The 25,197-nt window shown below is 44.1% G+C and overlaps 1 protein-coding gene across 3 annotated transcripts in view; it reads left to right on the top strand.

Annotated features, from left to right (window-relative positions):
- Window positions 1-8,599: 8,599 nt before the first annotated feature.
- The window catches only part of ITPRID2 (ITPR interacting domain containing 2), a 74,555-nt gene continuing 57,957 nt past the window's right edge, over window positions 8,600-25,197 (top strand). Inside the window, exons 1-3 of one of the 3 annotated variants that reach the window (XM_063116295.1) lie at window positions 8,600-8,745; window positions 9,698-10,005; window positions 10,688-10,733. In XM_063116295.1, coding sequence (XP_062972365.1) covers window positions 9,810-10,005; window positions 10,688-10,733 — 242 coding nt within the window. In that variant the 5' untranslated portion in view covers window positions 8,600-8,745; window positions 9,698-9,809. Of the gene's footprint in view, window positions 8,746-8,945; window positions 9,105-9,697; window positions 10,006-10,687; window positions 10,734-25,197 lie in introns of those variants that run through there. The other 2 variants (XM_063116294.1, XM_063116293.1) reach the window with 2 other exon arrangements.

Genomic DNA, 25,197 nt, shown 5'->3' with positions numbered 1-25,197 from the left:
CTTCCTGTTTGGGCCTGACAACCTGGCTTGAGCAAAAACGTCTTCCTGGCTCTGGTGCGTTTCTGTGTGTCCCTTGGCTCTGACTCAACGCTCGGCTCACCTCTGTCTGCTGCCTACAGCTCAGCTTGGACACTGCATAATTTGAACTTGCTGTAAATAAAATATCTCTGTAACTTTGCTTAAATTTTGGTTAGTTTCCCAAATAACTTCAAAGTGTGGATGAGGGATTACATTTCTGAATGCTCCTTTGCATTTGAAAACAAGCAAATAAAAACAAACTCCTTCCAAGCAAAAACAGCAAGTGACCCCTTAAAGGCAAGGTTTTTGTCTGTGTGTGTGTGTGTGGGTGGGTGGGTGGCATAAGCTTTCATGGATAAGAATCCATGTCATCAACTTGTTAGCCCTCAAACCCGAGAGCAGGACTGGCCACTCCCTCAGTGTATACTTTGCCAATGAATACACCGGGTTGGAGAATGCAAGTTAAAGTTTATTCGTAAATGTTGCAACATTGGAGCTCCAGCGGGAAATGCAAATTAAGAGCTCCCGGAACAAAGGGATCCTCTGGAATATATAGACTCTGATTATATCACTTGTTAGAAGACATAATTGGTCAGTTTGCTTATCTCTAATGGACTTTACTGGCCCATGCTGAGTTAAACAAACTAGGTTACACTACTAATACAAGGTAAGGTGAATACAGTTCATACGTCACAGCTTACATTCAACACTGATTGGTTGAAAGTTTTTCCTTTGTCTAAGATGCACTTAGAATCCGCCATGAAGGAATGGGGGGGGGGTCAGTTCTTAACTTTTCACCTGGAGCATAGGCTTATTTCACAGAATGAAATTCCCTTTTACACGCATCAAACTGACTGTAAATTCTGTGAGGGTAAATCTATCTATCCCTTCCAATAGCCAAAGATCTCTGGGTGGTTCACAACAATTAAATCTCTAAAATACAACATTATAAAACATAATATAAAACCTTAAAAAAAATTAAAGCAGAATAAAACCAGTGTAAAACCAGCTGCAGGGAAACATCTAAAAACACATATTTAAAAACAAACTGAAGAAATAAAAAGCCCTGGGGAGGGGGGAATAAAAAGGTCTTCACAAGCACCCAAAAGAGAGCTTTGGCTATTGGGCAGTATAAAAATGTAATAAATAAAATAAATAAATAAATAAATAAAGGTCACAAAATAGGCACCAGACAACCTCTCTGGGTGGGGTGCCACCACTGAAAAGGTCATCTCCATCATAGCCACCTGACTCACCTCATATCAACCTAACAAGGTTGTTTAAGAATCATTAAACAGTATCCAAAGTATTTAGCTTTTTATTCCACATTTCAAATAGCACAAAATATTTTCAAAAATGGAAAGAAACGAAGCATGGGCTACATTTTACCAATAAATCATAGCAGTTCTTGATATTTATTTATTACATTTCTGTACTGCACCACAGCCAAAACTCTCTGGGTGGTTCACAAAATTTGAAACCTCCAGGTACAGCGTAAAATAATGTAAGAGATAAAAGCTTAAAATTACAATTTAAAAGTGCAACCAGAATAATACCTTATTTGATTCCATTCCAGTCTCGTGCATTTCTATGCTAAGGATATCTAAATCAACTTTCAAATGCCAAAGTGGACAATTTAAAGAGAGATTGGTAGCCCAAAATTGGTACCCACAAGTGGCTGCAGCAAGCTTGGAAGGAGTTCCTACACCTCACTGTTGTATTCATTCTCAGGTTCCTTCCAGCTGACTGCGAAGACTTCAAGCTGGATTTATGAGCTGAAGGTCTGATATATGGTTCCATGCTAGCCAAGTCTCTGCTGTTCCATCAGCCCCATTCAAGCAATGCTAGAACTACAAGTACAAGTCGACTCACCCATATGCCTGAATTTCCCATAGGAAACCGAGGGGATTCTGCAATGGCCAGGATTGATATTAGTGATTCTTTTGCTATTGCTGTTAGCTTTCATGATTCTGAGGCTGCTTCTGTCTCTTTCTCTTTATGGCAGAAGTGGGAAAACACAGGAGGGTTAAGAATGGAAGGCAACCTCATCTGGATCTCCATATAATTCTATGAAAGAGGCACAGTGATGACACAATAAAAGCCAAGTCTGGAAGCATCCTGAGTATATATGATTGAATCAAAGGGCCATACTAGACAAGGCATTAAATGAATGGTTGTAGTCCAAATCGTCTGGAGGGTCTCTACCTTAGATGTTATCAGATATTTAACTTGAGTCAAGAATTGGAGTTTATCTTAAGAAGTCAATTGCAGTATGCTGTTGTTGTTTGAAGTTCCAAACCTCAATCATAAGAACCCTTCATTCCATACAGCAGCTGTTCTCAATCATGAGTCCCTAAAGGGAGTTGGAACACTACAGTTCCCATCACCTCCAGTCAGAGTGGCCAATGGACATAGATGATAGGATTTGTAGTCCAACAACATTCAGGTAGCCACAGTTGGGAAAGGCTGATCGACAGCTATCCACATCAAATGGACAGTTCCCATGTACCCGTTTCCCTTGAATTATCCCCATAGCGTAAAGCTGTTGTTGTTAGCTAAATCACACCCCTGGGTAGTGGTGCTCCTAAGATCCTTTGCATACCAGGTAAAGGTTTTAAGGGGGAGAAATGTAAAAAATCATTAAAAAACCAATGGATGGCACAATTCAATTCCAATTTGGTATGCTTAAAGCCCTCCTTAATATCCATTACTGTGCCTATTTTGATGTCTTTATCTTTAAAATTTATGCAGATGTAAACATTTGTTTAATTCGTACTTTAAACATATCAAATCCACCTCCTGTGTCCCCAGTGGCTGCTTCCGAAACAACAAAAGATTCACTCCTAAAGGGGTAGTAAAATAAGTCAGTTCTTTTGGCTTTATAGCACAAATAAAGCAGGATGCTTGGGAATACTTCACAGTCAATGAAGATTATAAGCTGAAAAACTTCAGAGTCCTTTGCATGCAATTCACAGTGATTGCACAGTATAACGCTGGTGTGATAAAGCTATCAGACGAACATAACAGAGAGAGATTCAAGAGTGGTTCAGAAATAGGCTTTGTGTAAGGACTTGCTTTGACTTTGTAAATGACTGTGCACGTGCTGTTTCAAATGGAAAGGTGCCCGAGTGTGTGCTGTGCTAAACATGAACCATTGCAGACTGCTAGGCTAATTAATTAGCTGGGATTGAAAGCTGTTCAGGCACACTTCTGAAGCTGGTTGTTGACTTGGAAAGTCAGTTGTCCTGAAGCACTTGCTATACCTCTCAATGAAAGCTATTGTCATATTTCCCTCATACACAGAGCAGCTGTAAGAAAAGCGGCAGCCAAGATGGCTCCTTATCTTCTGAAAGTGAAGGAACAGTAAACACAGAGAAACTATGCTTGTAATTGTGCTTTCATGAAGTAAGGCCAATTAAATCGAAGCCCTCCCATTTGAAGGCCCTCTGGAGATTCAGGGCAAAACTCTACTACTATCCCCACCCCCTCTTACCTCTGAGCTTAGCTACAATTCTCACAGTACCAGAGATGGAGTGGGATGGGTGGGTGGGAGGAATGAATTTTCCCAACAATATATTCTTGCAAGTTAATCCTGTTGTAATGCAAAGAATCTTGGGGTGGTTTAGCTTTCCAAAAGACCAGCTCCTGTTGGAATGAAAACTGCTAGAACTGGTTTGTTGATGTGAATCAAGACAGCTGCCTACATTTTTGGAATCTCCTTAGCAGCATAACTATGGGGACTGTCGTGATGATCAGCTGCACTGCAACATTTACCACTGATAAAGGGCATGTGCTTGTGTGGACAGGTACGTTTTGTGAGCTAGGAACTGTTTTGTATGTATTTGCAAACGTGTGCTATTCGTGTGATTGCTCTGTATATTTCGCCTGCCACCTTTCTAGGAAGGGATTGAGCAGGGCCATTCTGAGATGTAATTGGCTTCATGATGAAGATTCAGGGACCAATCTCCCATGTGCACGACACAATCCAAGCTGAAAAATAAAGTGGTCAGCCTCAGGCAGGATTACAATGGTTGAGTCAGAGGTGACTCCTTGGTCATATGCAGCCTTGATTTTGTACTCTGCGTGGATTATGGCTAATAGTCACAAAAGTCCATGTGTATAGTGCGGGTGTGTGTCTATCGCTTCATTACATTTGGATCTCACACTTCCTCCAAGGAGCTCAGGGCGGCATACATGGGGCTGTTCCATTTTATCTTCACAACAACCCTGTGAGGTAGGCTAGAATGAGAAAGTATAAGGTCACTCAGCGAACTACATGGCTGAGCAGGAACTGAAGCCTATGGCTCCCTGGTCAAAGCTGAATTCTCCTTACACCATCTCATCTTGTTTCTGTACATATAGACCCAACCAAACGCTGAGTGTGTGCTATTTTTATTTATTTATTATTTATTTATTGCATTTATATCCCTCCTTTTTTTCTCCAAGGAACCCAAGGCAGCGTACATAATCCTCCTCCTCTCCATTTTATCCTCACAACAACAACAACCCTGTGAGGTAGGTTGAGCTGAGAGTCTGTGACTGGCCCAAAGTCCCCCAGTGGGTTTCCATGGCCAAGTGGGGACTAGAACCTGGATCTCCCAACTCTGAGTCTGACACTTTAGCCACTACACCACACTTTTAAGTACTAAGGATCTACCAGTAGTTGAGGAACATGGATAGGTAACCACTGCGGTTTTTAATGAGAAGTGAGACTGTCATTCAGTGTCTCCCTAACCTGCATCCATTATTGATGCCATAGCTGCAATTCACATCTCATTCACATCTTACAAGACTTACCTGGTCTGGATAATAAACCTATGGTGGTCTATAAAAGGACTAAGAATCTCAAGGACTGGTTGGTACATTCCGACCACACTATGAACTCTGTAAGAACAGTAACACAAACAACGGTGGGGAATTTACCCAAACCCCAGGGATTCCATCCCTGTGGCCACTGTGTGTATTGTAAACACACCAAAAAGACTTTGTCTTTTAAGAACATCAGTAATGACAAGATAAAAACCATCAGAGATTTCATGACCTGCAATTCGACAGGGGTGGTTGTATGCCATCTTGTGCCCTTGCCATAAGATCTATGTTGGAAAAACATCAAGAGCCCTCAAAATTGATGCCATTGCTGCAATTCACATCTCATTTGGCTCCCTCCTCTAGAATTAGAAGGAAATTGCACTAATGGGGAAGGAGCAACAGAATGGAATATTTTCCCTGCTTTGATGGAGATGAGCATGCCATGAGTCTCTCTAGTTGGGAGTTGCCAGTTTCATTGTTGATGCCCTCTACCTTCTTATCTAGCTCAGGGGTGAAGAACTTCAGACTCAGGGGCCAAATCTATGGTGTGACCACACTTAGAATACTGTGTACAGTTCTGGTCACCACACCTAAAAGAAGATATAGAACTGGAAAAAGTGCAGGAAAGGGCAAATAAAATAGTTAAGGGGCTCGAGCATCTCTCCTATGTGGGAAGGTTACAACAACTGGGATTGTTTAGCTTGGAAAAAAGGAGGCCAAATGGAGACTGTGGATGAAGAATGTGGATAGGGAGACATTTTTCTCCCTCTCACATCGTACTAGAACCCAGGGTCATCCCATGAAGCTGATTGGTGGGAGATCCAGGACAAATAAAAGGAAGTACTACTTCACACAGCGCATAGTTAAATTATGGAATTCGCTACCACAAGATGTAGTGATGGCCACCAATTTGGATGGCTTTAAAAGGGGGGGGGGTTGGATGAATTCCTGGAGGAGAAGGCTATCAATGGCTGCTCATCCTGATGGTTGTGTGCTAACTCCAGTATCCGAGGCAGTAAGCCTGTGTGCACCAGTTGCTGCGGAACATGGGTGGGAGGGTGCTGTTGCTGGACTAGATGGACCCTCGGTCTGATCCAGCAAGGCACTTCTTAGGTTCTAAATCTGACCCTAAAGAGATCCCCGTACTGCAGACTCAAGGGCCATGCCCCCACCCCCTACATCATTCCTTTTCAGCAGAGCTCAGCACAGACCAAAGGAAGTCTGTCTTAGAACCCAGGAAAGACCCTATTGGACACCACTGAAGTAGGATTTTTGTCACAGCCATTTGCATCTAGGTCTTAAGCTTAATTTCTGCCCAGATTGGATTTCCAGAAAGCACTAGCTACTTTAATCTGCTTAACTGCAAGTTTTAGGGATATTAAAAGGTTCAAATGAATTCAAATAATACTTTAAAAGGTGCCAATTGCCGGTGGTTTTATAGAGTGCTGTCAAAATGAGAAGAGGATTATCAGACTTTAGCCCTTAGCAATGAACACGCAGTAGAAGTCAGACTGACTCAGGCAAAACTGTTACACTTACTTGACCTTTAAAATTATTCGTTCTTTTTGTGGAGCCACTGTGCTGTGTACTGTTCTATGCGGGGCCAAGGGTTTTTGAAGCACAGCCCCAAATGGCACCCTATCTTGGGCCAACACTTTAAAAGGTCTCACTGTACCATTCAGATATCAGTTCCTGCATTTGTCTATCCTCCTACATTCCACTGCCTGAAGCAACCTGCTTCACCTTGCCAAATGCTTGGGCCAGCCCTGATATTGTATTTTATATCATGTTTTTATACTGTTTTATACTTTGAATGGTTTTAATTTTTGTGAACCGCCCAAAGAGCTTTGGCTGTTGGGCAGTATAGAAATGCAATAAATAAATAAATAAATTTGTATGATTTCAGTGTTTGGTTTCCCCCAGCTTACTTTTTAAGAAAAAGTTTGCTTCCACATGACTCCTTTCTTTGGAAAGGGGGAGATCCTGGGGCATCCCTTCAGCCAGGCAATGCCAGACTCCCTCAGAACCAGGCATTTGAGTTTGGGTGGCTTTCTGAAGAGCTGCCCTGGCAAGTTTTACTGCCAAGGTGGCTTACCAGCTGCCTACCCTCTGCCTCAGAGGGAGTTCTCAGAGTGAGATAGGGTATGGGCCACTGAAGGAGCCACCTGCCTTCTGACTTGCTCTAAGAACCCTCCTTCAGAGCAGTGACCCAATGCCCTATCTCACTCTGAGAACCCTCTCAAAGAGCGGGCAGTTGCTCCAGAGAGACCAACAAGCTGTTCTCCTGCTGCAGTATTTGCCACAGCAAAAAATCAGGGCTGGCAGGACTCTTCGGAACATCTGCTCGTGGCCGCTGCCTTGTTCTAGTGACATGGCAGCGGGGATCTCTCCTTGTGTTGAGGAGCACCCAATTTGCTGCTCCTCTCGGTCTACCGCCAAAGGCGGGAAACTCACCTTGCCTCATGGGAGGACCAGCCCTGTTGGGGCAAGACTGCTTAACTGCTGCTGCCCTTATCTGGATCACCTCCTCAACCTTCTATTTGCTTTTGAAAAAATCCACACCTAAATGGCATCATGACCGGGGCAGGGAGGAATATGTTTTAGCAGCTGCTAATCTTTTGAGTTGTTTTACTCATTGTTAGTTTTGAATGATTGCATGATTTTGTTATTGCTAGGCCGCTCTGAGCACACTCCCAGAGAAAAGGCAGGATCCAAGTATTTAGGACTGGGGTGTTGGACCTCTTTCAGCCCATTCTGGAGAAGCAGAGAAAAAGTCCTACAAAGACCCAGCACTGCCTGGAACATGCTGGAATGGAACTTTTTTCATTCATTCTAAATCAGGATCAAAGGCAACAGGAACAGGGATAAAAATACCAGCATAGTTTAGCATTAGGGCGCAAACCTATACATGTTTAGACAGAAAAAAGTCCTACAATTCGTAGGAGTTTCCCCCCTGTCTAAACATGTATAGGATTGCACCTAAAGCTCTTAGTACCAGTAACCTGGTTTTAGGAGAGGCATTTCAACCTTTAAGAATGAGGGTGTTGTATGTGTGTAGAGTAGGGTGACCATATGAAAAGGAGGACAGGGCTCCTGTATCTTTAACAGTTGTATTGAAAAGGGAATTTCAGCAGGTGTTATTTGTATATATGGAGAACCTGGTCAAATTTCCTTTTCATCACCACAGTTAAAGCTGCAGGTGCCCTGCTCTCTTTTAAATCTGGTCACAGTATATCTGCAGTATAGCTCCTGCAGCTGTGATGAAGAGGGAATTTCACCAGGTTCTCCATATATATAAATGACACCTGCTGAAATTCCCTTTTCTATACAACTGTTAAAGATACAGGAGCCCTGTCCTCCTTTTCATAGGGTTACCCTAGACTGTAGAGGGGGAAGAGAATCTGCGCAGAAAGTGGCGTGGCCACCTGGGTACCCCAGGTGGGCTGGAACTGTCCCCAAGTTCTGAGATTCTGCACCCCTGATTTAGAATGCATGGCTAAAGTTCCGCTCCAGCATGCCCCAGCTGGTGCTGGCTGTTTGCAGGACTTCCCCGCCCCCGCCTAAACATACATAGGATTGTGCCCTGAATGAAACGGGGCAGTGCTGGGGTGGGGGCGCCCCAGCGGAAGGCATGCGCCGGAGTTGACGCTGGCGCTCGCCCTGTCACTTCCCCAAACACGGATGGCTTGAAGCTGTCTCTTTTCGCGACACCGCCAGGAGGAGGACGAGCGAGCGAGCTAGTAGCACGACGGCTTGCCTCGGGTCCCATCACGTGAGCGGCAGGAGCACCGGCCGCCGGCGGAGTAGCAGTCAACTTGTCTCCCGGCAGCTGCGGTATGAGGAAGTCAGCGAGAGGCGCCCTGGCCGCCGCGCTTCCTCTGATCGAGAGCGCTGCAAGGGCGGCGGCGGAGGCACCGCGTACGTGAGTAGAGAGTGCTGCCCCGCGGAGCGCGGCCGGAGCGCTCTTGGAGAGGTCGGGTTTGCGCAGCGACCTCCCTCCATTCGGCTGCTGCAGGCAACGGGGGGCGGGGAAGGGGCGGGAGGGGGCGCGGCCGGGGCTCTTCCTTTGCAGCGGGGCCGAACCCTCCCCACAGCGATGATGACACTTCGGCGCTGGAGCCACTAGGATCCTCCTCCCAAATCCGGATCCTGCCCCCTATCCCTTTCCCAAAGGAAGAGGAACACCCTGATTGATGATTAACTCTCGGGTTTCCGCTGTCTCTGCTTCGGCTCGGTCGGGCCCAATCGGGGCTTTCTCGGTAACGATACATACTTCCGTGCGTTTTGTTGTCGTTGTTGCGCCGCGGTTCGAAAACTCGCTTCGATTTGCGCGCGGGGTGGTGGCGCTGAGGGAGGGAGAGTGAGAGAGGCAGAAGCCGGGAAGCTCCGGCCCAGGGTCTCTCCCCGAGAGTTGCGGCGCGGCGCGGCTGGGAACTAGCAAACGCGCAACCCGTTTCTCCCCCACGCCCGCCCCATTTCCAACCCAGCGGATTTGCTGGTGGCTACTGGATTGCAACTGGCGGTTCAGGGCTGGTTTTATAGTCCTCGGAGGAGGAAGCACGATGGGGGAGGTTGGGCATGCTCTAGGGGAGGGGCTGCTACTATTGCTGGATGCCTTCCGCCAGCTGTGCGGGACAGATGTTGGCTGCCCCCCTTCAGTGGCTGGTCCCGGAGGGGCTCGTGCGATAGGTCCCCCCCAATACACGCCCCGTTGCCTACTTGCGCCGTCTTTCCCGGTGGAACTTTTGCAAAACTCGCCCCCCGCGCGCGCACACACACGCCGCCGAGAGGAGCCGAGCCGCAGCCCGGGAAACTGCCCCGCCTCCGGATTTGCATATGTTTTTGTTTTGTTTTTAATCTTTTTTGCAAGTTAGCGGAGTTCGGCGGCGGCTAATCAGTTGTGTGAGGACGGAGGAGCGAAGCCTGCGAGAGCAGCCGCAGCAGCAGCAGCAGCCCCGGCCGCAATAACCTTGGGGCTCTCGATGGAGGCGGAGGAAGTAGCGGAGGTGGCCGCGTCGGCTGCAGTTAGCGACGAGTGGCAAGAGGTCGTGCAGAAGAGAAAGGCCTGGGCGAAAAGCAGGGACTCTTGGCAAGCCTCGGAAGCGGAGCGGCTCTCGCCAGAACTGGCCCCGGAGCCGGAGATCGCCGGTGGAAAGTTGCCCTTGGCTGCTGAAGGAGGTGTGTCCTGTCGGTCCTCGGCTCGGGCATCAGCCGCCCAAGCTACAGACGAAGGGTCTTGTGTCACCTGAAAGGCGAACAGATTTATTTGTGGCATAAGCCTTGGTGAACTCGTATGCCTAAGGGAGACTGCATGCGTCTGACGATGACGTCCAGCCAAGCGTATGCCTCAATAAATAGGTTAGCCTTTCAAGTGCCCCGACGTTCTTCTTTTGTGTTTGCGGCTGAACAATTGATTAGAGGGGGAGGGGGAGAATGATCTTGAAGGGTGCACTCCTGAGCACCTTTAAATCTCCTTGATCCTATGCAGTAAGCATGCTTAGGATTGGCTCCCAATATTAAACAACCCTTAGTAGGGGGTAAATCCTATTACACTGGCAGTGTTCTAAATCCGAAGCATGTTTACTAACTAGAATCAAGGGGGCATATATAGGGTTACAGCTTCAGTTAAAACTTGCTTAGGATCAACCTGTAAAACTCCCCGTTGTATGCTTTTGTGGTTTAGTAGTAAAATTAAGGAAATTTTGTGGCTTTTGTCCCCCTCTCCCCATTCCTGGCCATGAGCAAGAAAGATGTTTGGCAAGCGTTTGATTATTTTTCTTTTTAATACATTGTTCATAAATTACAATTTCTTGTTCCTTTTCTCGTATTTCTCTCTGCCCCCTTGCCCCTCACCTTACAGGCAATATTCCAAATGAAAAGATTGCAATATGGCTGAAAGATTGTAGGTAAGTACATCTTGTAAAGAATGATATCATAGTTAAATAGGCCTTTTAGGTTTAGACGGAGTCTGTGCCAATCCCATCCTGGGTCCCAGACAGTACCTAGAACTTTGGCACTAAGTATTTTTAAATACCATTAGCAGTTCAACTTCCTCTTAAGATCCAGTCCCAAACAGTTAAGGGAAGTTCTGTAGACTGCAGTGGGACTTTCCCCTCTCTTCCCAGGAGTAAATATGTTTGGGATCATTGGGCACAATCCATTCCATGCTGTAATCTTGTGCATACTTACTTGGGAGTAAGCCACACTAAGGCTAATGGGGTTTACTTCTGGGTAAATTTGTTTAGGATTAGTCTGATATAGTTAGGCATACTTAAGCCCCTTGCTTTTGGGGAGTTCACTTACTGTGTGTGGGATTGTGACCAAAGTCCTTCAGTAGACACTGTGCATGTGAGAGAGAGAAAGGGGAAACTGCTTGGTCAGTGTTGTTTAGATTACAATTTATTACGTTCGGCTGTTCTTTTGGGGTCGCAGGTTCTGTGTCATAAAGACACCACCCACGGTCCGTAGGCAGAAGTGTTGTCTGGAAACACAACTTTTACAGGAACAAAAGATACCTTCCATGCTGTCACTCTACGTTGTGATTTCGGCTGTGATCTTAAATGCATTTAGGCTACAGTGCTAAGCCCTTGTATCAGGAAGTAAGACCCTTGGCTACCAACTGGATTTCCTTCATTGTTTGTAAAGCAGGGTTGAAGTCTAGCTCCTAGACTGGGAAGGAATCCACTTGAGCCTCATGGCTGTTATGCAGAAGAGGATTCTGTAGAAATCAATTACATTTCTAGGCGGACATTCTTTAGATAAGACAGTGTACTGCACAGTGATATTAAAAAGACTTCATTCAGTTTCTTGAAAAATGAACTTTATTAGAGCAATGAATCAGAAACTGCTTAACCCTTAGTATACTCACACTGACTATGAAGCGAAGTTTCTCTTAAGGAATGCTATTATGCTCCCGCGAGCCACGCCAGCAACTCAGGAAGAGACACAAAAAATGAACCAGTTTTTTTTGGGTAATCATGTTTTTGTGGGATGGGGAGAGTTATTTTACTACTATTATTATTATTATTATTTATTTATTTATATAGCACCATCAATGTACATGGTGCTGTACAGAGTAAAACAGTAAATAGCAAGACCCTGCCGCATTACGACTTCCAAACTGGCTTAGTACCTCTGTATTTCTAGTCATCTCCATTCACATTCCTCATAGTTCACTGCAATAAGATTTAAGAGCAGAGGTGCAGAAGGGCTGTTCTCTCTCTCTCTCTCTCTCTCATAGTGCAACCTGTATGAAGTCTTGTGATCTAGAAACTAAGGTTTTTATTGGTTTGATGCTTTTTATTTCTTTTGTTGTGCTTTTCCTTTATTTATTTTTTATGTTGTGTTTTAATTAAGTTTTTGTTTTAGTTCTATTGTTAATCACCTAGAGCGTCATCTTTGGTGGGTAGGTGGGATATTGATGTAATAATGATAATAAAATAATTGCAGTACATAAAAGCAATGCTTGGGATTTGTTGTTGTTTTGTTGGCAAGTCACCCTTACTCCTTGAAGGTTCTCTCTCATTGATCTAAAGAACCATTGCACATTTCCCCTCATTTTTCCAAACCTTTTGAACAGGTGCTAAGTTAATTGAAGCTATTTTTTGCTATTAGCCTGGGTCCAAAGAACAGGGAACTTAGGTCTGCAATCCCAGGCAGAATTCGGAACAACCAATATTGAAATAGGAGAGACTTTCAAACTCAGGTTGTAGTGGCAGTTTGCTGCCCAGAGGGAATTATTCTAAAATGTCAAAACTTTGGATGAGTCTGAAATAGCTCTGTGGATGCTGCTCATTATCTTTCCAGTGTTGTTCTGATTTAAAGGGTGTTCTGGGTAGTTAGTTTACTGATAAAAATAGGAACTGTATTAGCAGCCAGGGCTGTCACTGCAATTTTTTGGTTCTATTTTGATGGCACAGATGCTGTCATTCTCATTGTCGGAAAACAACTCGTGTGGGAATGAATGAGAGCGAGTCCCCCGCCCCTCCATCCCCTCTGCAACCCCAGTTTCATTGTTGTGGCTAGAAATGATTCTGGTTTTTTTGCTACGGCCATCAAAAAGAGCTCAGCATTTTTCTTGCTGGCTGGAAGCATTTCTCTGATAGCTTCATCACACCAGGGTTATACTGTGCAATCACTGCGAATTGCGTGCAAAGGTCTCTGAAGTTTTCCAGCTTATAATCTGCTTTGACTGTGAAGTACTCCCATGGATCCTGCTTTAATTGTGCTTGAAAGCCAAAAGAATCGACCTATTTTGCTACCTGTGTAGGAGCGAATCATTTGTTGTTCTCCGAGCGGCCACTGGGGGCGCAGGAGGAGGATTTGATATGTTTAAAGTACAAATTAAACACATGCTTACATCTGCGTAAGTTTTAAAGATAAAGACATCAAAATTGGCACAGTAATAGAGATTAAGGAGGACTTTAAGCATACCAAATTTGAATCTGATTGGGTCATCCGTTGATTTTTTTATGAATTTTTACATTTCCCCCCTTAAACCCTTTTCCTGGTATTCAAAGGATCTTAGGAGCACTGCCGCCCGGGGTGTGATTTAGCTTCAAACCACCACCACAACAACGACAGCTTTACGCTGTAGGGGATAATTCGAGGGAAACAGGTACTTGGGATGAAGCCTTTAAATGAAATGGGCCGAGGGAACTGTATGCTTCCCTTACAGATTTGAAAAAGGAATTTAAAGCTCTTTGAGAGGGGCCACTGGTAAGGTTAATTCTTTAACCTAGAAACCTTGCAAAACTTGACATTCACTTTTTTTGAAATTCAGAATCAGATAATTCTGTTCTTGTAGAACATCTGAATACTGGAGCTAGGTAGTTGCAAACAGACACACAGGTTTATTCTCTTGTAATGGTTTGAGATGTGAGTTAAAACAACTGAGAGTCTTGTGGCACCTCAAGGACTTAATAAATTTATTATGGCATATGTTTTCGTGTACTAGACTCTACTTCATCAGATGCATTAAATGTTATAAGTGAATTGTGCATAATATACTAGTGAGTAAACCCAGTTTCTTGCTTTCTGCATTAACAGAAAACGATTCTGTGATGCATGCTACTTCATCAAGATCAGGAACTTGTACAGAATATATAATCACACCCAAATATAAACTCCAAAATTCAACATTTGCATGCCAAAATCCCTGTCTGAAGCTTTCAAAGGATTAGTGCCGGTGTGGGCAGACTTCCAGGATCTACTTAATTTTATTTTTTTTACTAGATCCTTGAGGTCCACCAACAAGAGAAGGTGTAAAATCGTGGCTCAGGCAAATGGGTGTACGCTAAGGGTTGGTTCGCACAATCACCATGGGTTAAATGAGCCACGGTGGCTTATTTAATCCTCTGCACATGCTGGGTTCCATTTGCCTAATCACCCACTTGGGTGTGGCTTATCATATTGCCCAAACCTGGGCAGCATGGCTTGTTGGAGGGACAAACAACCCTCAATAATTCATGGGATGTTCTTGTGTTATTTAAGGGTTGTTTCCCCTTCAAACAAACCATGCTGCCCAGGTTTGGACATCACTGCAAGCCATGTCCGGTTGGGTGATTAGGCAAATGGCATCTGGCATGTGTTGTGGCTTAAATAGGCCAACATGGTTTGTTTAATCCACAGTGATCATGCAAACCAGGTCTAAGAGTTAAAGCAAAAGTTGCCTCTGAGCACACCTTCAGCCCAGGAATTTGGGATCAGGACCAAGCTTATAAATCCTTTAACACAAAATCCTCTCCTGGTTCCCTACCCAAGAGTTCTTTTTCAGCAACCTAATGTAGGGGGAACTTTTAGTTGTTGTTGCAGTAGACAATTGATAGGGTGGTTCCAGGTGAGGGTCTTTTGGCGCCATCACTCCTCATTCACTGAACTTTATGGGGTGTCCAGATGATGCTGTCTTCAGCTCATAACCCTTCTGTGTTTTCCCATGACTTCTTCCATTTTTTTTTCTTAGCGCAGAGAATTGGTTAAACAAAAAACAGAACAACTACATTACCTTCGAATTAGTAGCACTAGGAGCTCTCTGTCTAGAAGCACCGATAGGGTAGTATCCAATGTTAGTGCTATGTAGAGTAGACCCATTGAAAGGAATGAGACTCGTTAGTCATGACTAACTTAAGTCCCATTCCTTTCAATGGGTCTACTCTACATAGGATTAACATTGGAAACTATCCAGACTCAGGCCATGGCTAGACCAGGCCTATGTCCTGGGATCATCCCTGTGTGCATCCAAATGACCCACAGGGGATCCCGGGAGCAGGCAGAGATGACCCCTTCATTTTCCTGGGATAATCCTTAGGTCTAGCTAAGGCCTCAGATCTACTGCAAATCAGTGAAATCTACCAGTAAATCCTGATCTACTTTCTACCCAACCCTGCCTTAGTGGATCCAGTGAATCATATTTGATGTCACAGCATTGCTGATGCTAAGCATGTGTGAATGTGATCCATTCCCTTGGATGTGAGGCTGCTGGGAGCCCCATGTAAGAGCAGGATATAAGCGTCATATATATCTTTCTTTCCTTAGTAACTGAAGCTACTCATTCACTTAAAATAGCTGGTGAGGATTACACCTATATAGCACTTAAATTTCCTTTTAAAGATTCTGTTACCAGGCTGGTACCAAACACTGGTGCGTGAATCATTGTCTCTTTGTAGACGTGTGTGTGTGGAATTAAAAAGGCTTAATGTTTGCTATGCACCAAAAGCTTGGAATTTAGTTCTGGCATATTTTGCTGATTTATTGTAAATGACTAGTTCCATCTAGAATGTGAAAATGAGGGATGGAGGAAAATGCCTCTGAAAGGTGTGTGTGTGTAGATCTCTGTGAAAAAGGCTCATAATTTTTCATAGGGATCAATACGCAACCCCTTTTTCAGTCCTCTTCACACTAACCACGGCAACTGTTGAGAGCCTTGACGACTCTCAAACATAGCCATGGTTACTGCTAAAGGGTGTGAAAAAGGGGGTACCTTGAATTTCTCTATGAAGATAACACGCTGGGGACTCGGCAAGAAGGAACTCAATGCAGGTTATCCCCAAGGGTCGGGGCAATACTTAAAACCCTGGGATCACCCTGCTGTGCACCACTTTTCTCCACTTGTTTACCATCAAAGGCTGTAAAATCAGACTGTATACAGGTTCCTCTTGTCAATTACCTTGTCTGTTTGACAGCTGAAACACAAGGTCCCAGAAGAGGGGATCTTGGACAGTCGAAGTTGTGCAACTATGAAAATCCAGCAATTAATTTTTTTAAAAAAATAATTGTGAGAACACTTTCGCACATTACCGGGGTCTAAATAAATAAATAAATAAAACATATATATTTTTCGGCCCCAATTTGCACAAATGTGTGGAGGGATTTTTTTTTAAAAGCCGGGAATCACAAGGGGGACTTGGCAGCAGACAAGGCAGGTTCTGTAGTCTTGACTCATGAGATACCTACTGAGGCCAGTAGAAGGACCGAGGGTTAGGAGGGGGAAAACAACCCATGGTGAACCCAGTCATTTGTCAGGCTCACCGTAGGTTGTTCCGATGACAACACACACTGTGCGGCTTATTTTGCAGGATGGGTTGTCATGACATGTGAACACACCCTATGTAGTCTGTTGATCTACAGGATTTCTGTGCACAGCTTTCTCCACCCCATCCAATCCATCATTTATTGTTATGGTCAATAGCCAGCATGGCCACCCCAACACTTAGGGGCTTCCCGGTGCATCTTTAAAGGAACAGTACTGGGACTAGTCCATAAAAGAAGCAATCCCTCTATGTTAGACCATGTGGCTGGCCCACCTCCTGCGTTCTACCCATATCCTGTTCAGTGCAGAGTTTCCTCCCCACCACCCCCCTCGCCTTCTATGTTCAGTTATCAAAGGAGGAAATTGTCTGTCTCATGTACAAAGTGGTGGTGCTTATCAAATGAATGCCTTCTAAGTGTACATTGAACATGAAAGGAGGTAAAAAAAGCAAGAGTTTGCTTTGTGAATTTTTATGGCAGTGCTAATTTCATAGTTCGTACTTAACTCAAATAATTTGTCCTGGCTATAAATCCAGCTTTGATGGTTGTATAAAGCTTTGTTGTACTCTTGGTGGTGGGGAAAAACAATTGTGGAACATACCCTTGAAATCATTGCAGCTCCGCCCTGGGGCTAAGGAGGCATCGGCAAGTTGTGTTGGTGCTTTGCTTTTGAAGTTATTGTAAAGCTCAAGTCCTGATCACTTTTCATCTTTCTGAGATGGAAATGGAAATTATGCAGGCCAACCGTATGCCTATTTACTGAAGCATACATCCTATTGAGTTCTTTTGGGCTGAGTCCCAAATAAGAATGCACAGGGGTGCAGCCTTCAAAGGTCTGGAGTGGGGGTTGGTGCAGAGACCCTTCCACTCTGTCTATGTTCTACTTAAGAGCTGGATTAAAGTCAGTGGGCATACTTGAAAATAATTGGTTTTGGAGTGCCTTCAAGCTTTGTTACGGAAGTAAGGGTGCATGGATGGATGGAGGATGCTGGGAGTTGTAGGACCTTTTTCTGTCTAAACATGCAGAGGATTCAACCTTAAATGGATTAAGAAATAACCCTGTTGATTCAGTGGCACTATTCCAGGATGAAGGTTTGGGGGCAGATACAGCTGTATTCTCCACCTTGGATACAGGGCCATATTCACTGGGGAGAAGGGGCTATGGGAAGGTGCTGTTTCCAGGAGAATTGCAGGACCCTTCCTGGACTCTTTATCTTCCATTTTTTAAAGTAAGCTTCTCTTTACTGCTAGAGTATGGTGTCCAGTTAACGCCTCCTCCTGATGGAACAGCTTCCATCTTTGTAATAGATAAGGGGGCTATTTTTCCTTGCAACCCCCCTCAAAATCTGCTCTGAAGGGTCGGGGGGGTCCTCTGGAGCAGATTTGGAGGGAGGGGAGCTGCAAGAAGGAGAAGAGGGTGCAAGTCCTGTTATATGAGCAGAAGTCCTCTCACATGACATTGGATTTTGCCCAGATGTATTAGGAAAAACACACAGTTGCTCAGTGAAAAGTAAACCTGCTCCTTTGCCTTCCATTGTGTTGACCAGTGAGTGCAAAGGCAGAGGATTTTTCAGGGATAATTTTAAGTAATTAATGAAAGAGTTGGCATGCCAGCTTTTATGCCATAATCCTCACAAGATGGTGTATAACAGAATGAAAACCAAAGGAGATCATTTGGATGGTCTAAAACAGAAATCCAGTATCATAAGGAACTACCAACTCTCAGGAACTAGTGGCATAAAAAACATTGTTAAAGGAACACATAACGTATTTCTTAAATTCTGAGACACACTTTTCTCCCCATATAAACATCTCTAAAAACGGGGTGCATCTTAGAATCGTGGGTGTGTCTTAATGTTGTTGTTTTTCTGTTGGTGGTACTGAAATTTGTGTGCGTCTTACAATCAATGGCGTCTTACAATCGAAGAAATACGGTACCAGAACAAATGAGTCTCCAAGGCATATTTGAAAGTATGTACTGAAGGGTCCTTTTATGGTTTTGAAGGAAGGGATTTCCACAGCCACAAGGCCACCAACAAGAAGGCCTGATCCATTGTGCCTGCCAATCTAATTGATGATACTTGTGGGCTTTCATGCACACGGGGGTGCTCTGTAATCAATACATGTCCAACAGGCATATTTGCTGATTAAATACAGTTTAAATACAATTACGCTTCTTTAATATGCATGTTTTAAAGTTTTGTTTTATTAGCGATCAATTTCAGAGGGATAGCCATGTTTTTGTTTCTTTGTTTCTTTGTTTTGAGATATGCCTTTCTACCAGAAATGGCATTCAACATTAGTCTCTTATAGCAAAGAAAACCCAAACTTTTTATGGCACCAGTATAGTCCTATGTGTGTTTGCTAAGAAGTAAACCCCACATTGTCCAATTTATCTGTAGTAAGTATGTTTAGAATTACAGTCTTATATCAGTATAAACATTTTGCATTTGATGAAGTGGGTTCTATTCCAGAAAAGCTCATGCCACAACAAATTTGTTAGTCTTTAAGGTGCCATAAGATGGTTTGTTGTTTTAGCTAACAATACTACTTATATATTTTCCCCATTGATTTATATTGATGCTCTCAGGCAAAAATCTTATACAGACTTATGTGGACGTAAGTTCCATTGAACTCAGTAGGGCTTACTTCTGTGCAAACATGTATAGGATTTGTCTACTTGGAAGCTTCTTGACCCAAATGTCTAGTTACAGCCACGCTTGGATAATGTGGTTAGAACCTGATAGGATTGTACTCTTGAAGAAGAAGAAGAAAAAAGCATGCAAGGCACAACTTATATGAACATGTATTGGGTGTGTATAGATGGCAACGAATGTAGGTGTAGTCAGAGGCCAATGCTACCAAAGACTGCAGCCAAAAATTGGGCTGGTTAGTCATATTTTTTTATTTATTGTGGTTGTGTTCCACCCTTCCTCTGAAGAGCTTAAAGTGGTATGTATGAGAGGGTTGTCTCATCTTATTATATGTTATAAAATGTTCTGTGTGGTCTGTCAAGTGAATTCGTCATCTCTCCCCTCAGCTCTTTGGCTTTGTTGCCCTTTCAGTTCCCTAGACTCAGTAAGCTCTCTTTGCTTCCACCCCCTTTCCGAAAAGCACCAAAGAATCCCTTCTCACCTCATGTCAGATTTTCTCTTAACCGCAACACCATTCCTTTTGTGCCCATCTTTCGCTTTGGTTTCTGTCTCCTCCATAAGACATTCCCCTCAGGTTTCTGTTCTTCAGCTCCCTGCCTCTTTCCTATAGGAACATGGGAAGCTGCTTCATAATGAGTCAGACCATTGGTGGATCTACCAGATCAGTATTGCCTTCACCGATTGGCAACTATTCTCCAGGGTTTTAGGCAAGATTCCTTTAGCCCTGCTTGGAGATGTCAAGAATTAAACCTGGGACTTATGTTGTACTCCCTTCTTTTCAGTTATTATGTTCTGCGTCTCTTTTGACTCTGCTTCTTAGCCTTCAGCTGCTCTACTTGTTTCTACTGCTTCTATTTCACCAGCATATGCCAACCTGTCCTTGGGCACTTCTCTTCACCTCCTATATTTCCCAGGCTTTCCTCCTGCTTCAACTCTGCATTTTTCTCGGTGTGTGTCTATTTTCCACTCAGGCCTCTACATCTTTGCCTTGGCAACCATGGTCCTCCTTCCATGCCCACATCAAGGGAGTAATGCAGTAGTCATTAGCACCTCTAATAGAAAATTGAACTGTTTTTTGCTGTATTTTCCCATGCAAAGTATCATAGGGCTTTCACTGTAGAAACGCCAAGAAATAAAATGTCAACACTATGACCCTGTTCAGACGACACGCTAAGCCACGTTAGTTAAGCATCTTGAGCTAAACATTATGGCTTAGCGTGTCATGCGAACCATGGTGGCTACGTAACCACAGGTTAAATAGGCTCATTGACTATTTGCTGCAAAAGGGTTAGCAGCCTAACCATGGTTTAGCGTGTTGTCTGAACAGGCCCAATGTGTCCCTAGAGAATAATGGCCAATGATAGCATTCAGTAAAAAATTGAAAGTCTGCACTGTGTGGTTCTAGATTATTAGTGGGTTTTTAAAATATATATATTTATCTGTGGCCCATTTAGCTCTTCCTCTTTCCTAGGTTTTTTGGGATGTTTTTCCAAACCACATTGACCTTTCACTTTTTTCAGTAGCTCTATTGAGGCTTATTCCATTACAAGGCAGTTTCTGCTTGAGCAAATCCAATATTAGTCCAGACTTCATGACATCACAGTAGCTGCGATTAGATGTCTGATAGGAGGAAGGCGGTGGAAATAATAAAATAATAAAATTGTACCCTCCAACATTTCACAGGTGGAAATAGTTACACTCCAGTGTAGGAGTGAGCGGAAGTCCCAGCTGATCAGTGGTGGTGCGCTGCATAAAGGCAGGGCCAGCAAAATCCAGATTAAAAGTGTCACAAGCAGAGAGAAATGTTCATGTGAGCAGTAGCAGATGTCTCCAGATGAGAAAAACAGGGAGGCAAGTCACGACCTGCAAGGCAAATCAAATACACATGAGACACGCATATATGCACTATATTGCATTCATACCATTTGGAAGGCACCGATTATTGGTTACGTTTTTACAGCTTTGGTTGCGTTTACAGCATCAGTGAGCATTTTACAGCGGAAGAAGACTTGACATGCAGCCATCAGCAACTAGCCCAAGTACAGACAGCGAATCATAGAATAGCAGAGTTGGAAGGGGCCTACAAGGCCATCGAGTCCAACCCCCTGCTCAATGCAGGAATCCACCCTAAAGCATCCCTGACATGGCTGTCCAGCTGCCCCTTGAATGCCTCTAGTGTGGGAGAGCCCACCACCTCCCTAAGTAACTGATTCCATTTTTCGTAGTGCTCTAACAGTCAGGACGTTTTTCCTGATGTCCAGCTGGAATCTGGCTTCCTTTAACTTGAGCCCGTTATTCTGTGTCCTGCACTCTGGGAGGATCGAGAAGAGATCCTGGCCCTTAAGTAGTTAAGTAGAACAAGCAGTTAGTATTGCAGTGCCTCTGAGCATATGCAGAATGCTTTGCCATTACTATTAAGGAACTGCAGTCCCTTCCCCTATGTCCTCCTTGCCACGCCCTGCCCCAATTTCAGCTTAAGAAGCAGAGGTCATAGAGTGATGGTACATCTCCCTGCAGCAACCTCTGTTTACACTTGAAGTACTACTCCACTTCTGAGAACTGCAACCTAAGAACTCATCCATTCGGGTCACTTTCACACAACAATCCACTGCTAGTTCCCCTCCCTTTCCTTTTTTAACAGCTCTTCACAAACACTGGCCTGGTTCAGGCAACACGCTAAACCATGCTGCTGAGCAGCATGGTTTAGCGTGTTGTCTGAACCAGGCCACTATTTATTTATTTATTTTCATTCACCCTCCCTTCTCTTGTCAAAGGAAAGCCTCTCCTAAAGCTTCCTTGCTGGCAATAAGAGCTTTGAGTGAAAATATGCTGGTATTTTCAGCCCCTCCCCTTTTTGCCTTGGGCTCCGCCCACCACTGGAATTCAGCTCTCGGGCTGAAAGAGGTTCAGCACCCTTGTAGCAGCAATGAGCTCTACAGAGATGTGCAAAGCCATTCTCTGGGAGGGGGCTGCGAAGAGAGTCTGGTTTGTGCAGAGAAGAAGGGGGACCCTTTGCAGGCTTTCCCTCCCCTTGGTGCTACTACAAGGTCATGCCGTGCCTGTCCTCCTGTGCAACCCCAGTAAGAAATCCCTTTGCCCTTCTCCAGCCTCAGTAGCAGCTGAGGGAAGGGACTGGGGAACCAGCAGCTGATGGAGCAAAGCTCCCCTCCCTCTCTCCCATTCCCGTTAAACCACCCATGTTCTGTAACAATAATTTTTAAAAAAGCAAAATCTCCTTCCTATTCTTTAACTAAAAATAGAAAAAAGAGGCCACCCAGGCTGCCTACGTTGCCACAGCTCCGGCCTCTTCGAAAGTTGAAGCCGATGGGTCTTCCATGTGCTCTTTTGCAAGAGCTGTATTCAGAAAGCGCAAGATGGGCTGGGGAAACTGGTTCAGATTCAGAACCCATTGGATTTTTCCTATGCGGGCTGTGCGTTTAACTTAATGCTTTATTTGAATTTCTAAACCGGGGTAGAATCCAGCTGAAGTCCTACTCAGAGTAGACCCATTGAAATGAATGGGACTTAAGTTAGTTGTGACTAGATTAGAGCCATTCATTTCAATAGCTGTACGCTAAGTACGTCTTTAGTTTGATTCCACATTGGGGGGGTGGGGTCCAGATGTTTTGGACTCCATCTCCAGTCAGTCCCATTTTGCATGACCAGAAGTTAAGAATGATGGGAGTTGTAGTCCACACTATCTTGCAGACACCAAGTTGCTCCCCCCCATTCTAGACTATTTCTCTACCCCCCATCTCACCTCCCTATTTCCTCTCATTAGTCACAGAGGACCTTAGGAGATTTTAAAATGTTAAGCCAAAAGAGCACTTTGACAACCGGCTTGAGTTGGATTTCAGTGCTGGTTGCTGGGAGACGGCTGGCCTTACTAGCCAGGGGGAGGGAGGCAGGCAGGCAAAGAGGACTTTGGAGGAGCAGGGACAGAGGCCTTATAAAAGGAAAGAAAAAAAGTTGGAACGGAATTTCCCCCAAAAAAGAAATAGTTGCTGCTCAGATGAATTCTGCCCTCTCCTTCCCTGCCCATGAACCTCTTGTCAGCCTGGTGTGGACAGAGCATAGCATGTACATTTGCATCCCTCACAATACTGGCTGTGTGGAAAGTCAATTGCAGTTCCAATGTAGCTTACAGTGGAAGCGCAGTGGAGGAATAACATTAGGAGTGTGTATGAGAATCCTGTCTTTCATTGTACAGTCATCTCTCTGACAAGCTGTAGCCTCCTTGGCTTCCCACACTTCCTGCCCAGGGGAAGACATCATGAATTTATTCATCCCATAGGACCTTTTCAGATCAGGAAGTGGAGGCAGCTTGGGAGACTGTAGGGCAATGGTGAGATGCGTAGTAGAAAGAAAAAGGTAGGAAGTACCCTTAACCACCTCACAGTGATTAGTTAAGGTCAAAATCACCACCTAGACACATTCAAAATAAATTATAAACTTCCCTGAGAATGAGGCAGAAAAATGGAAGCCCCTTTCATGGGGAAAGAAAACTTTCAGGAAATTCCTGAGATTTTTTTTTCTTGCCTCGTAGAAATAAAAGGACACTTTTCAGATTTTTTTCTCTCCACATTTTCTTCACCATTATTTTCTTGTGGTGGCTGCATTCCCTCCACTCAATGCCCTGGAATGATGCTAGGTATGGGGGGCATTGTGGAGGATGCAAAATGGGGGCCAGGCTGCCAACGTAGTTGATGCTGTTGCCACTTGCAGAGGCAGTACAGAAAAATCAAAAACCCTTAGGGGAAAAGAAGAAGAAAGAAGCTGTTCCACAGCCCTTGCCAATGGTGATGCCTACCTGTGAGGAATTGTTGGGGAATTTTTCCTCCCCCTGGAGAAATTTGGTGAAATTGTCGTGTCCCCCCCCCCCCCCCGCGGCCAATTTCTCTGCCCACAAATACGATGGAGAATTTTGAGATGCTCTAGTTTTTTCCTGCTTGCCTGCCTGTAAAAAGCTGGTTCCAGTTTTACAGAACTCACAAGAATGCTGTTCCAATGGTAATTTCTTTTAATGGCCTTCTGAGAAAGCAGAGGGAATAACATTACCTGGTGCTAAAGTAATAAGATCCGAATAACTGGCTTTCTGAGGGTCTGATTTGATGCATGGATACAAGCTAGAAAATCTAGAAGAATGGATAATTAGCATATCAAAGTAATTTCGAAACACAAAACGCCTTAGCTGAGATTGGGACATCAACTGGATCTTTGTCAGCAGACAATCAAGACCTCTAACAAGTGTCTAAGGCAATTACTCTTCTCCGAGAATTAAAGGGAGAGCCATAAACCTTACAGACCATGTATGAAGATGGTAAGTAAGAGCATTTTAGGAGTGGAACTCTTGTGCTCACACCGGTCTCTAAAATTTCTAGGCAGCAGGTGCTGGTAAATGGTAGTTTGTGTAGTGCAAAAAGCACATTTGTACTGTGTCATTATGACTAATGTCCAATGAAAATTTTACAGTTCAGTCTCCAGAGTTAGGTGTGCGTAGGCCCACAGACATCAATGGGATTAGGCATGTGTAACTCTTTATACGACTCAGCTGTATTTAGTGCAGCTAAATTTAGGTAATTTGTGTTTGCAGGGTCAGAATGAAATTTAGCATGGTTAAACCCTATTGATTGCCATGATTTTAAGCATGTTTAAGGCTGCAATCTTGTGCATGCTTACTTGAGTGTAAGTCCCAGTGAACATAATGGGCTTTGCTTCTGGGGGCACACACTGACATTACTTTAAATCTGCATCTAGCAGTGAACACTTTTCCCACCTCATTTTTATTCTAGATTAGGTGCAGGGAGCCCAGTCTGGATCAGGACTCTATACCTACTCTAGAGGCTAAAAAAAAAAAAAAGTGGGGTGGAGAGATGTTGTTGCTAGATATGGGTTTATAATGTCTGTTTTGGTTCTGAGCAACCAAAGGATTGTGCGGTAAGGCACCTTGTTGAATCCTTGGTGTTCAGTTAAAAGCATGCAGAAAGATGGTGGGATGCATCACTTGTTCTTGTGCGCTACAGTAAAGAAAACTGTGGGCAGAACTGTGGGGAGGGAATGTCTGCTTGGTCACTGCAGGAATCGAACAAAAAATGCAGAATCAGCTGTTTCTATTTTTCAGTTTACATAATCCTCTATTTTTTAAAATGTAAGTTTGGTTTTGCATCAAGTGTAGTTATGGTGGCCAGAT

Source organism: Elgaria multicarinata, chromosome 2, assembly GCF_023053635.1.
Source record: "Elgaria multicarinata webbii isolate HBS135686 ecotype San Diego chromosome 2, rElgMul1.1.pri, whole genome shotgun sequence".
Lineage (NCBI taxonomy): Eukaryota > Metazoa > Chordata > Lepidosauria > Squamata > Anguidae > Elgaria > Elgaria multicarinata.
Note: the sequence above shows the minus strand (reverse complement) of the source record. Positions and strands in the feature narration are given on the sequence as shown.